The sequence below is a fragment of the Tyto alba genome, unplaced genomic scaffold, assembly GCF_018691265.1.
Source record: "Tyto alba isolate M040663 unplaced genomic scaffold, T.alba_DEE_v4.0 Super-Scaffold_6, whole genome shotgun sequence".
Taxonomy (NCBI): domain Eukaryota; kingdom Metazoa; phylum Chordata; class Aves; order Strigiformes; family Tytonidae; genus Tyto; species Tyto alba.
The window spans coordinates 14,892,424-14,906,326 of NW_024881327.1; the positions used below are offsets into that span (position 1 = coordinate 14,892,424).

Sequence of the window (13,903 nt, forward strand, 5' to 3'; positions counted from 1 at the left end):
AAGAAGCACATATAGGCAAGGCCCCTCCCAATCTCACCTGGAAGCAAAGTCTTCCCTAAGCCCAGATCCTGTGACTAGGTCCTCCAAGTAGCTTTTATACACACAAAATAATCTTGGAGCAACTTTTTTTTCTCCAGTTGCTCTCCTATCTCTTCTTAAGAGCTGTAGGAAAGCCATAATAAATAAAAAACCCTAGCAAGCAAACAAAGAACAATACAACTGCCTATTTACACTTCAGGGGAAGAAGGAAGAAATTCCTTCCTGACAATGATGGAAACCTCCTTCAGCTCTAAAATGTAAGACTAGCCTATAGCTACTGTCTTCATGTGTTATGAAGACAAGCATCATATGCCCTTCTTATTGTCCCTGATACCCAGGAAGAAAGCGGGAGATACTGGTCATTCAAAAAGTCCCACATTTTCAGGCCAGAATGGGTTACTGCAATCTTGTAGCATGACACACAATGCATATGTGCTTGCACACAACACACAGATTTTTCCTTCAGATAGTTTAAAGCTTTGCTTTTTGAAAGTTTGGGATTGAGAGATACAAAAAAAAGCACATGAGTTTCTCAGATTTCACTTTCCCAGGTCAGCCATTCTGGTATTTAAATTGCACTCACAGCTAGAAAGTTTTATCTTATGTTAAAGTCGGAGTTTTCTAATTTCAACTTCCAGCTTTCTAGAAAGGCTTTATCATGAATACTTACACATCAGATATGGGAACATGAATGAGTTATCATAGAACAAGGTCAGGTGTTCACTTCTGTATTAATAACTGCTCTTATCCGGTGGAAAAAGTGAGGCAGCTCACTCTCAGGGACATCAAACCATTCCCGGCAACACTCTCTCCCCGTGCACACTTTGTTGTTTTAACATTCGCATATCACAGGAAGATCTCAAGAAGTAGCTTGTCCTGCTTTCCATGTGCCAGTTCATAGATAGCCTTGCACCATTCCCACCTCTAGTTTTACAAGAATGTAAATTTTTCAAGGTGCCAGGACTTGGAGGGTTGTCTGTGCCCCTAATAGGAAACAAGGGGTGAAGTGCTACCCACACTTCTGCTTTCATTGCCCTTCCTTACTTATTAAACAAGTTGTCACAGCCTATTCCCATCAGATGATCCAAATTCCACTAAGTTATAGTACCATATAATATTTCCCTGTGTATTTGAGCATCCCAACGTCCTCCTGTTGCTCATGTAGGTTTCTTACATCAATACAGAGGCGACAAAAAATATATTCCTTACATACACCTTCGTGCCAAATGATATAATGTATGCAAGAAGATTTTCAAGGACTTGCTATGTCGGGGGTGAGGAGATGTGCTGAGAATTTGAAACTGATGCAAGATGTGAAAAAAATAAATGTATGAAGTAGTAAGCACTGGAAGGTCACTTTGACCCAATTTTCCATTTTCTTGCAGGACATCAGACATAGTGTTTGGGAGTGAAGAGACAGCATTTGTTAATAACTTCATAATTTCTGTAGTCCACAACTCAATTTTCACAGCTGCATTACAAGTGCAGAAATAAGCAGTGATCTCATAAGTTGTTCTAAAGGATATTTTTATGAAAGAATCTTTCATTCTCTTCCCTGATGCTGAAATCAAACATACTCTGAAATCCACACAATGTGCTTGTACAGGTTTCTTCCCAATTTCTATTGCAAACTTCACTGGCAACTTAATACATTGCTTCTAGTTCCCAGTTTCCCCACAAAAACTTGTTTTTCAATTATTTTCTTGATGAATACATCAAGAACCTCACAATTTCATTGTTTTTAATGAGCTAGTCTATCAGGCATCACTGCACCACACTTCACAGGTGCTAATCACTTAAAAAATTCAGCACACTGATTTGCATATTATGTTCTATAGATAGAATATCTAAAGCCTGATGGCCCAAAGCTCTTCCGTATATGGTCTCTTGGAGATGGAAATTCCTCTCATGAAGACTCCTCTCCCTTTTGCACTGTACCATGAGTAGCCATACATACAGGATCTTGCATTCAACTGTAAGAATGGCAGGGCTTTACATGTTGGTTTGGTTTGGTTTGTGGGGTTTTTGGTTTTTTTGGTTTTTTTTTTTTTTTTTTTGGTTGGTTGAGTTTGTTTGTTTGTTTGTTTGTTTGTTTGTTTGTTTTTTACAACAGCCCCTTTGTTCTGTTGTAAACTTGTACCTAACTGAGGGGTTGACAAAAATCAAGTACTCAGCTTCTTCGGAGTTTTCTCTTTCTCTCCTAGAATTAAGAAGCATTCAGTCAAAAGATCAAAAAGTCTCCCTAGTTTTGCACAGTTCTTTTGGACCCGCTAAAAACAATTATAATCAAAGATGTGTTGTAGTGTCAGGCCTCTTTCTGGCAGTTTTTTTGAAAGTAGAATTCTTTAGAAGTCACTGTCCTCAAAATCCCCTCTTGGAGAAGGTAACAGTCTTACCTTTCTGGGTCTTGCAAAGATTTATGTGTGCATTTTGATCGGATATGCAAGTAAACTTGTGAAACCCATGCATTTTACAGATTGTTCTGATTTATCCCAGGTATCCAAGTGGAAAGTAATACAGAATAATATGTGGAATATCTCCTCTATGATCCCTCGGAGATGGATCAGTAAGAATAGAGTTTCACTGTCTTTCCCCAGACAAGTAGAGGAAACATTTGGGACACAGTTACAAAGCCACAGCAAAATTTATTGCTGAGCAAAAGAAATAAGGAGGCAAAAACACAGGACAAAGATGAATTTCAGGCAAGATTTGAAAATAGATGAAAGCAGAAAAATACAACTTTTCACCACTTATATTAATTTAGGAATCTCTGGATTTTATTAGGTACTGAATTAGACAAACCCTGCAGTTAACAAACCAACATGTTGTGGTTTGAATTTTTTGCAGTCACAGTGCAATGAAAACAGTAACAAAAGTGTTTTAGTTGTCTAGCCATTGTAAAAACATACTAATTTTCAGTATCAGCTGACAATAAAATTACTTATCTTCAGCGTCAAGTTCTGCATAGTGGGACAGTGGTTAACCCCACTGAAGTCAACTGCAAAATTCTGCTGACGTCCTCGGAAAAGAGTTAGTGAATCACAGGGCTACACCAAAGTAAATGGACAGACCCCAGCGTGTTCAGTCTGTACACCGCAGAAGGACTGATAGATTATACTTTGCCTGTCATATTGCACTGCCCTTTTACAGGCATGAATGCTCCCTGGACCTCTTCCAGAGAAGAAACCCCTGGCAGTTGCTGACTGTTGGCGCCACTAGTGAAGCCAGTGTGGGGACTGACACATCCACAACCTCTGTTTGCATCATTCATCTGAAGTGTCCCTGGCCCATCCATTTCTATGGAGCAAGCAAGACCCTCCATCATACTCTTTGGTCTTACTCTATTTACTTGTGCTTTAGGATTTACTCAGGTAAGCCTGTGAATACATAAATATGGAAAGATTTTGGGAAGTGAAACTGCTACAAGAGTTACTCAATTGATTTCAACCCCCAAAACAGTTCCCAGTGCGAATGCTATAGTGAGAGGACTGTAACGGTGAACAATTCCTCATTGTTCCCTGTGTTATAGAGACCAAGTATCCCAGAGCACAAAGGATAGGGGTGTTGTTAGCGGTTACAATCATGAACAGAACTTATCTACACAAAGCAGATAAGCAGGAACTTCTTTATTCCAGCGCCAGGGAACACGGGGGATAGCTCCACCAAAGACGTGTTCACCGACAGATACAAAGCACAACATATTTATACACTTTTTCAGCAGAGTCATGGTTACATAAGATCAACAAAATTCATAAAGTTTAGTTTGACCTTAATAATGATTGGATTTCAGTTACCTCACCTTTCCAATATTCCTATTCTACAGAAATCATTGGTCATCTTTACTGATATATTTGAATAGAATGAGGGGAGCATATTCATGTTATTTCCTGAAAATCATTATCATATGCAAATGTCTCTAACGCACATGTGGTTGTGTTGGATGGGGGTCCCTGGGGGTCATCGATAGTCTTCCTCACTGTGTCCGCTGATTGAACTCCATCCTTGCACATGCTCAATTCATCTTTGGCCGATGCTCATTTCTTCTTTGGCTGATCTTCCAAACCAAACCCAGGATCTTCTGGTGCCTATTGTTCTGACTCAAGATCCATAACCAGTACCCACTGTTTTAATTCAGAGTCCATAACGATTCGTACAGTGTTCAAGGCACACTCCATACTAGCTACCTATTCCTAAGGGCTTTATAATAATATAAAGAATATAAGCGTGCTTTATATTCTCATAGCTGCTATAACTCCATTTTAAAATCAAAATCATATTCTAAATTAAAATCAAAATAATATTGTAGGATTCAAGCTATTTTATTAAGGTAACTGCAACAGGGGAAGACTGAATAGACATTCACTTGTTAAAAACGCCTTCCACACATGACCACGTTGTGCATTAGCCTTTCAGTTTTGGGTGTAAAACTCGTGTAACATCGGTTCAGAAGACCGTAGAGCAATTGGACTTCACCGGGTGGTTTCCTCCACTGATTCTTTTCCTCACGCTGCCCACCTAAAAACCGCTTTTCTACACAGCTTAATCCCCACACCCCTGCACAACGCTTCTCTCCCAGTCTGTATTCTTAAATACGCATTTAAACGCCAACACTCCCCATTTTTAAACCACCCCACGCCTCCCAGCACACCGGCCTTGCGCCCCGGCCCCGCGGCGGGGGGGCTGCCGGGGGAAGGAGCCTCGGCGGCTCCCGGGCCTCCGCAAGCGCGTGGAAGGGGCGGCCGGCTGCCCGCCCCGCCGCCGCGGGCCCGGGCGCGGCCCTCCCGGCGTCCGCCGCCCCGCCCGGTCCGTCACCAGCCCACAGCCCCGGCCGCAAAGCCGGCGGGGCCGGGGCGGCCTAGCCTCCCACACGACAGCGAGGGGGGCGGCCGGCACCACAGCCCCCCAGGTAAAACCTCAGCCCCTTCCACCGGAGGACGCGGGCAGGTGTGGGGCGGCGGGAAAACTGAGGGACGGCCGCGGGCGCCCACGCCCCTCACCGCCGTGCCCCACCACCCCCCGCCCCGGGCCGGCCCGGCGGGCAGCCCCACCCCAGCCCAGCCCCGCTAACAAAGGAGGGCCGGGGCCGCGGCGAGGGGCGGGAGCTGCCGCTCCCTGCGGGGACCCTCCCCTCAGCTCTCTCCTTCCCAGCCCGGGGGGCGCTGCCGCCGGCCCCGCAGCGCCTCCTTCCCGCCGCGGCTGCCCGCCCTTCCCCGGCGGCAGGGGCAGGGGCAGGGTGCCTCCGGGCGGGCGGGCGGGCGGGGTGTCTCCCAGGCGGCCTTGCCCGGATGTGCTACCCTGACTCATAGCCGCGCCGCACGCAGGCTCCGCGCCCGCCCCGCTCCGCGCACACGCCTCCCGCGCCTCCCTCCGCGCCAGCGGAGAGGCTGCGGCGGCGAGCAGCACCGGCAGCAGCAGTAGAAGGAGGAGGAGGAGGAGGAGGGAGGCCGCGGCGGCACCATGGGTAAGTTGCCCCAGCGCCGCGCCCCGCAGCCCCGCTGCCGCCGCCCCTCTGCCCCCGAAGGCCGCCGCCCGCTCCTCTCCGGCGGGTGGGGAGCGGCGACCGGTGCAACTTCCTCATCGGCCGCCTCCCTCCGCTCCGTGCCTTATCCCGGCAGGGGGGTCGGGGCGGCAGCGGGGCTCCCCCCGCCCCGCCGCCCCCGTGGCCGCTGCCCGGCCCCGGCCCCTGCGGCGCAAAGTTTCGGCGGCTCCTGCGCCGCTGCCGACCGGCCCCGCCCCACCCCGGCCGGCCCCGCCGCGCTCCCGCCCGGCAGTCGCGGTCCTGGGTGGGAATCCAAGTGCGTTAGAGGGAAGGCAAATTCCCCGAGTGCGACGGGAGGGGTGGGGTGGGGGGGGGGGGGGTTCGGAGCAAGGAGTTATATAAGGCACCCCCAGGACGCTTTCCCAGTAACTGTTTGCGTAATGGAGACGGTTGGGGTAATGCGTTTAGGAGATTATTTTATAATCTCCGTTCATTGTTTGTGGAAGACGCAAGGATTCTCGTATTTCTCTGGCTTTTAGAAATTACGTTACTCATGCTTACAAATGCAGCCATATTACCTCTGCCTTTTTTCCTCTTAAGACTGTAAATTAAGTAGTTTCACCCTGATCGCCACTTGCAATGGAGCTTCCAACAAATGACATGTGAATCTAGGAAGTATAGTATTTGATTTTTCTTTACAGAGTGCTGAGTGAATTTCTCTTGTCTTCTCCACCTCTTCCTCTTGTACAAACTACAGCTTCCCCAGTATTAATCAGCCACCGTAAAACAGATTTCCCAGAAATCTGGCTGTAACATAGATCCTGGAGATGGGTAAGGAGTGCTGCTCCTCTTGACCTGCCAAAGACCCAGCCAGCCTGCCAAATGTGATGGTGGGCTCTAGGCTGCAGATCTGGAGGGCAAAGAGCTGTGGTTCACAACCAAGGTAAGGAGGTAGCAGTTTATGAATTCAGCTCAGGGGTTTGACATCAGCACTTCCTGTGGCCTTAGGTAAACTGGTAGTTTCTTTGCAGATCACACACATCTTTTGCTTTTAACTAGAAGTTTCCATGGCAAGAAGCAGTTGCAGTGCTTCAGTTTTTCTGATTGCAAAATGAAGATAAATACTCATTTAACTCCTTTAAAGCAATGGAGAACATTTGGAGAATGGTTAAAATTAGAAGCTGCCAGGGTCAGGCATGAGGAATAACTATCAGATTTTATCAGAACTGGGTAAAGCTATAATGGTGTACCGAAGGTCTCTCTTCTCATGTGGGTGGAAAAGACAAGACACCAGGTTTTAGTTTGCACATGTTTCCTGTCTTCATTCATAAAGTAGGACTATTAATCTCATCATTCTGGTCAAAGTCAAGTCATAGCTAACTCTGTTTTGGCTTTCAAAATGAAAAACTTCAGGGCATCAGTTAAAAGCTGTTCAGAAAAGCTGGTGCAGAATGAGTGCAGCACTCCTTTTTAGATGAGAATGTGCTTCAGTTGCAGTCAAGTTTGTAAACAGTTTGAGAATCTGCTACAGTGTGCTACATAAGTAGTAGTTAATATTTCAGTCTTTCTGAAAGTGAGTATTTTCCTGTAGAATCTATCAGCACCTGTCTATACTTGCCCAGAGAGATCACTTGTGAAAATACAAAGAAACCTTTATTTTCCCCCTTCACTTCTTCACCTATCAGGGCCTGATTCCACTGCCTTTAAAAACAAGGCAAACTCCGAGTAGCCTCTGCAGCAGATCTTGTTGCTCCGGGGAGCAAGTGGCAAAGACAGAAATCAGTTTCACCTTGACTAGCAACTAATAATGACTTTCCGTGTTTAAGATCTATGTTTGAGCTCACGCAATCAGTGTACTAGCTTTCCTCATTCAGCTTATAGTATTCTTTTTGTTAATGCATTGCATAAAACCTGAAAATCCTTAGAATTAAATCAAAGATTAATTTGTTCTTCCTATCATTCCATAAATCATGCTCGACAAACAAGCGTTTGTGACAGAGACTGCAGTAATGTCTTGTGGTTAAACATATGGTCTATTCTTTATTTATGAATGTTAGTATGGTATTAGCTGCTTTGTACACTAATGATATAAAATGGACACCCAAGTGGGTATATTCTAACTTCAATCAAAATATTTCTGTCATTAAAAAGACTTACTGTGTATACACGGATCTGCATTGTCTTTACTGTATAGAAATATCTCTGCTGCCACTCTGGTTCCAAGCGTGTATTCCTCTGAAAACATTCTCATAGCAGTTGTCTCCTCCTAGAGGATAGTGATTTCTTCTTATTAATATCAGTTCTTTCAGAAATTATCTTTTCTGATGCTTACATTTATACTTTTTAAAGTTGTGTCTGAGTACAGTTTAAACGATATTCAGCTGTTGGCTTCGGGAGACAAGTTGCCTTAAGTATTCCTGGCAGTAGAGCACTTTGAATACTTGAGATTACATGTGCACCACCAGTACTTTACTTCTGTTTTTATAAGAATAATTACAGGTTTTTACTTTTTGGTTACTAATGCAATCCCCCAGTTTCACAATGAATGGCCCTTCTCCCCAGTCAATTCTCGAAAAATACAGCTGATACACCTGTGCAAACACACTGTATCCAAGAAAATCTTTCTATTTTAGAGCAGTGGCTTGTGGAGATTATTGTAAGCAAGCTGCAGTTATTCCACAGATGTAAATTAATAAAATAAAAATCAGGAACTTGGTTATATGTTGACCAACCAACAGTAACCCACTGACGCCAAAAGATGGAGAAACGCCATGTATGAGAGTTTGTATGCAGAATACAAATACAGATCAGTTTTTCTCTTTTTTCTTTTTTTTTTTTTTTTTTTTTTTTTTTTTTTATATATGGCCTGTATCTGTGTTTGAAGTGTCAATATTATGGTCTGTAATAGTGAAAGCTCATAAAAATATTCTTTCACTTTGAGAGTACTGGTTTTGTTAGCAGGAAATGGAAAGCAGCCTCTGCTCTGATGAAGCTTAATACATACTTAGGTGCTTAGTTAGGCAACAAACTGTGCAGGCAACCTGCTCGACTATTTTTACAAGACGTAGCAGTAATAGCACAATGCCAAGATTTATAACATATACAGGCTATAGCGTATATGGTTTTGTTTAAGTACTGTCCATTTAGCTATGCTGTTGTCAGAACAAAGATTTAGATTCCCCCTCTCCTCTCAGTATACCCGGTTTTCTCTGACAAATTATCCCGTGCAACTATGTATCGAGTTTGGGTTCAGCCTGGCGGTTGTCAAACACCAAGTCCACACTGAACCTCAGGTCAGGGTGTAACAAGCCACTGCCTGTCTTCAGGACATTGGTTCGTGAAATAAAGGAGGTTGGAGGGGGTGAAGCTTCAGGCGTGGCTATGTGCAATATTGCTTTTGGGAAGATAGGAATAAACCTGCCTGCTTTTTATTAAAAAATGTAATCGGTAGCCTCAGACATGAGGAATGAAAGCTAGTGAAAAAAATTCCTCCATCTTGAGAGCTCTTCTGATAGTTTTCTTACAAGAGATGCAAGTCAACCTCATTAACTGCTTGGAAAAGATATATATCAATTGCACGAGAAGATAATTTTTCATTATTTTAAAGTTTTAGCTAAAACAATGAGGCTCCTAACACCATCAGCATATTAGTTCTAGCCAGCCAGAATATACCAATTTAAACAAGTATAAAATGTTGTCGTTAGCATTTCCTAAAAACGAGACTGACTTTGGCAAAAGTCTTGTCTTTAAAACACAAACAAGGAAGAAGCTGCTTTTTAGACTGCATCTCTTTTGCTTCAGTAATGTTCCTTGAAGTGTGCTGATGAAGCAACCAGAGAGGTTAGGTTAGCTCTGACTGACCTGCCTTAATGAATATTGCTCCTGCGTTCAGGCCAATATATGTGATCTTTTTTTATTATGTGACACTAAAACCAACTAATTTTGTCTTAGCTTTAGGTTAAAGGCTTCATTCACAAGTATGTTTCCCGAGAACAGAATATTCAGAGGTAGTTTCAGAAGTCTGTGAGGAACATCTGGCTTTCTGTAGCATCAGAATAAAAGTGGAAAGAGAAAGGGTAAAAGAATAGCTGAAACCTGAAGGAAACAAAGCGATAATAATGGAAATGAGAAAGCTACCAAGACAAAGAATAGAAGGGAACAAAAATCCCTTAAGGGAAATGTGTGGAGAGAGGGAGAAATGCTAGAAGCAGAGGAAAGACAGGGATAATAGATGGATGCATGTAACAGTGAAGGTCAGAAATAGGAGAAGGAAATCAGGAGCTCTATTCTGTGTCTGTTCCATTCCCCGCTTCTCTCCTCCTCCCCCCCCCAACCAAACCAAAAACTTAAGAAAATATTTGGGGTATAGATGTAAATAAAATCAGATAATTTTACCCTGGATTTTTCGTTTGTAGTACCATTTGGTTGCTGCTGTCAGTCCTTGAGAAGATTCATTATAATTTTCCATTTTCCTTAAGTAAAGCTGATTTATTTCTGGAAGTTCTGAGAATTTCATTATTTATGAATATGTGAAAGGGGAAAAAAAAAAAAAAGAGATTAACATAGAATCATAGACTGGTTTGGGTTGGAAGGGACCTTAAAGACCATCTAGTTCCAACCCTCCTGCCATGGGCAGGGACACCTTCCACCAGACCAGGTTGCCCCAAGCCCCATCCAACCTGGCCTTGAACCCTTCCAGGGAGGGGGCAGCCACAGCTGCTCTGGGCACCCTGTGCCGGTGCCTCACCACCCTCACAGTGAAGAATTCCTTCCTGATATCTAATCTAAATCTACCCTCTTTCAGTTTAAAACTGTTACCCTTCATCCTGTCACTACACTCCCTGATAAAGAGTCCCTCCCCATCTTTCCTGTAGCCCCCTTTAAGCACTGGAAGGCCGCTATAAGGTCTCCCTGGAGCCTTCTCTTCTCCAGGCTGAACAGCCCCAACTCTCTCAGCCTGGCCTCATAGGGAAGGTGCTCCAGCCCCTGATCATCTTAGTGGCCTCCTCTGGTCTCACTTGAGGTCCGTGTCCTCATGTTGGGGGCCCCAGAGCTGAACACAGTACTCCAGGTAAACATAAACTAGCATTTGTTCAATAAAAGGGAAAATAACGTCATGACTGTTTGACAGGAGAGAAAGCTGTGGAGATTCATCTATGGCATATGTCAAGGAGAGTGGTTGCTATCCCTTCTTAACTCTCTCAGGATGTAGTTCATGCTTTAGGATAGCACAGGGACATTAGACAGTGACCCAGTTACTTACGTAAGAGAAAACCCACTTTCCGCTGTTGACTAGTCCACCTGGGTCTATTCCCATGCTGTGTGTTCAAGAAAACAAGCATCCCTGCTGTCTTGATACTGTTGGAGGTGTTACGTTTCAGATTCTTACTTGTTTCCAGATTAAAATAGATTAGGAACTACATCTAAATTTCTGGAAATTAGAAGTCTTAAAATGTTGATGTATGTTCTCCAGCTAATGGAGAAGTTTTTTTAATGGCACTTTGAATTTTAATTAGACAAGGAGCTTTTCCTAGTGAGGGATTTTGTAAGTAGCAGCTTTCACTGCAAGGACAATCTCCCAGGGCCTCTTTTTGTTAAATATGGTCTAGAAAATTGTTTCTATTCACAAATTTTAATATAATGGCAACCAAATGGAACTTGTTTTGATAGACTAAAGTGATAGTTAAAGGCCATGGACTTCTGAATGTTGAAGTTCCTTTTAGTGCAAAAAATAGCTGATGTGTATTAGAATTTGCATGTGCTCCAGATATGCCTAATAGAATTTGTAAACTCTCTGAAGCAAATGGCTGTGGTTCAAGGAGCCTCAAAGCTGTGCACAGAGCCTGGCAATGTTTGTTCAGGCTGAGAGTTGCATGGTTCTAGTTTAGGGAGCTTTGAAGTTGTACAGAAACCCTGGTGATCTTATACTGTTCTTAAGATGTAGTTCAAGTAGACTGAAGTCAGCAGGTATCCAGAAGAATTTGTCAAATCTATAAACCAGATAACCGCTGTTCATGAAACTCTAGATAGAGGACAGAATTTAGTTCAGGATGCTTTGGGACCTGCAAATAAATACCTCATACCTTACCCGTACAAGTATAAGTGTGTGCTGGCTAGGCGTGTATATTAGAAATATCTCTGACTTGAAGCACTTTCAAATATATCTTCTTCACAAAATCTGATAAAAAATGACATGGAATAAACATATGTGTGTGTGTCTGAAGTAGTTGGAATTCAAAATATGCATAAATTGAGACAATATAGATGCCTGTACACTTTGTGTTAAAATTTGCAGTTTAAAATAAATTAAGTGCTGTCATTTAATGCTTTCCATTTCTAGGTTAGACACAAACCTCTTATAAAAATCAGGGAAAATAAAAAAAAAGAATGACACTTTTGGAAAGGAAATATTTTAAGCATTCCATTTCAGTATTAGGTCCTATTTTCCTCATATTTCACAGCTCTTACAAGCTTCCCAGTCATGTATTATCCAAACATCTGAGGCATAAGTCAATTCTGAGCTTTTATTAAAACACTGAGCTATTCATTGTGTTAGTGATAGCTCAGGGAGATTTATGAAAGCTAATCAGTGTTGTCCAAGTTCATCAGTTGGTTCCATCCACTGATACTTGCCAGCTTGATGGACATAATAATTTTGAAGAAATATGCAAAATTTGTGTATAATTTTAATTTTTTGTTGACCTTTCCTATCAGTTGGCTCAGGTTTGACAATTCATTTCAGAATCTGATTAAATCTATGTAAGCAGATGCTTAAATTCATATGGTGAATAGCAGCCTTTTAGGCTTACTGCCTCTGCTCTGCAATGTACTTGGGAGTGAGGCTGTACAGAGAGTAATATGGAAACTAGAAGAGAGAGATGGAGACTGAGTAAGAAGACAGAGATTCATGGAGGAGAGCAGGTAAGCAGATAGGATAGATGAAGAAAACCTTGGAGAAATTTGTCAGGGCTGCCAGTGAGCCTGTGGGGATCAGGCCTGTGTTTGGGAGACCTGGGGAGGTAGCAGCTCAGCATCTCCTGGTAGTCTTGAGTTTGCATATCCACTGCCAGCTGCCTGTGTGTTTTTATGACCTTCCTGATATACTAATATGGGAGCATCAGGGCACAAAACTTGCAGTTGAAAACCCTATCCTTACCGCATTTTTCAGTTCTCAGTAAATGTCTTTACCTCTAAAATACACCAGCCCCCCAAAACCCCAGGATATAATAGAATATTCATCCTTCTGTCATCCTATCTTCCATACAGTAGAGGTCTAGAGTTGGAAGAGAACTCTGTCATACCCATCACTTTACAAACTCCATTCTATCCCTTTTGCCCTTAATTATACCCAGACTGGAAACTAAAATTGCATTGTACCATGTGGATTCATTCTGTGACAATGTTTTGTGGATGAAAGCTGAAAATTCTGCTAGCCTAGCTATTTAACATAAATATCAAAACCCATAAAACGTGCCCACCTGCAAGCCTTTGTAGTCTCTAGGGTGAGTGGAGTGTTTGGGTAGGGAGGCCTGCTCTCCGGCAGCGAGGAATTCCCCTTGGGAGCATATTTAGGAACGCTTCCTGTCTTTGATGTTGGACACGACAGTCCAGCAACTTGAATTAGTGGGACTACTTTAACATTTCTAGCCTTAAATGCAACCTTACAAGTACATGCCACTATTTACAGGGCCAGTGGCACACCCGTTGCCTTCTCTAGCCTTGCTAAGTTCATTCCTGCATCCCTTCTCTATGGAGAAATCCCATCGTGCTCATAGTTGACAGCACCCAGTACCCTGCGGGCACAACTTGAGTTCAGTACTGCCAAATAGCTATTTGTGCTACGTGAAGGCTTTGGAACAATTTCCTTAAATCAAAATGCTGTTTTATCTTGACAGCAGGAACAAAGCATGGGAAGAGAAAAGGGGTTTAAAACCAAAGCAGGGGTGTATACATCTTTCTTATGTAAATCTTCCCTGTCCACAGAAGGTTTAACTTACCCTTCCTGGGCCTCTGGAGGAATTGACTGAAGTCACTCTTCTGAGTCCAGTGTACTTGGTAACAGCATCTTCATATCTCTGACCACTTCGGTCAGCAACTTTCCAATGTGCATGCTGAAAGTCACTGGATTGATGGTCATGTTAGGACTAAGCAACTAGTAGCCATTATTTTTCCTCCTTCCTCTCCTGTGCAAATGTGTTGAATTGATTTTAGGATCAGAATGTTGTTCTATGGGGGGGAAAAGAAGTCTAACAGAACACTGGTCTGTGAACACATTAATTGTAAAAATGTCTCGTATGATTAAATGAATTTAGAAATCCATTAATGTGCTTTATACAAATACGTTTTCTCTCATCCTGCAAAACCTGTTGGGCAGTCCCCTTTCTT

At 43.2% G+C, this 13,903-nt stretch overlaps 1 protein-coding gene across 3 annotated transcripts in view; it reads left to right on the plus strand.

Moving 5' to 3' along the window:
- The first annotated feature begins 4,979 nt into the window (after positions 1–4,979).
- The window catches only part of RAP1GDS1 (Rap1 GTPase-GDP dissociation stimulator 1), a 101,870-nt gene continuing 92,946 nt past the window's right edge, over positions 4,980–13,903 (plus strand). The window contains exon 1 of one of the 3 annotated variants that reach the window (XM_042807704.1): positions 4,980–5,500. In XM_042807704.1, the coding sequence (XP_042663638.1) occupies positions 5,497–5,500 (4 nt within the window). In that variant the 5' untranslated portion in view covers positions 4,980–5,496. The remainder of the gene's footprint in view (positions 5,501–13,903) is intronic. The other 2 variants (XM_042807705.1, XM_042807706.1) reach the window with 2 other exon arrangements.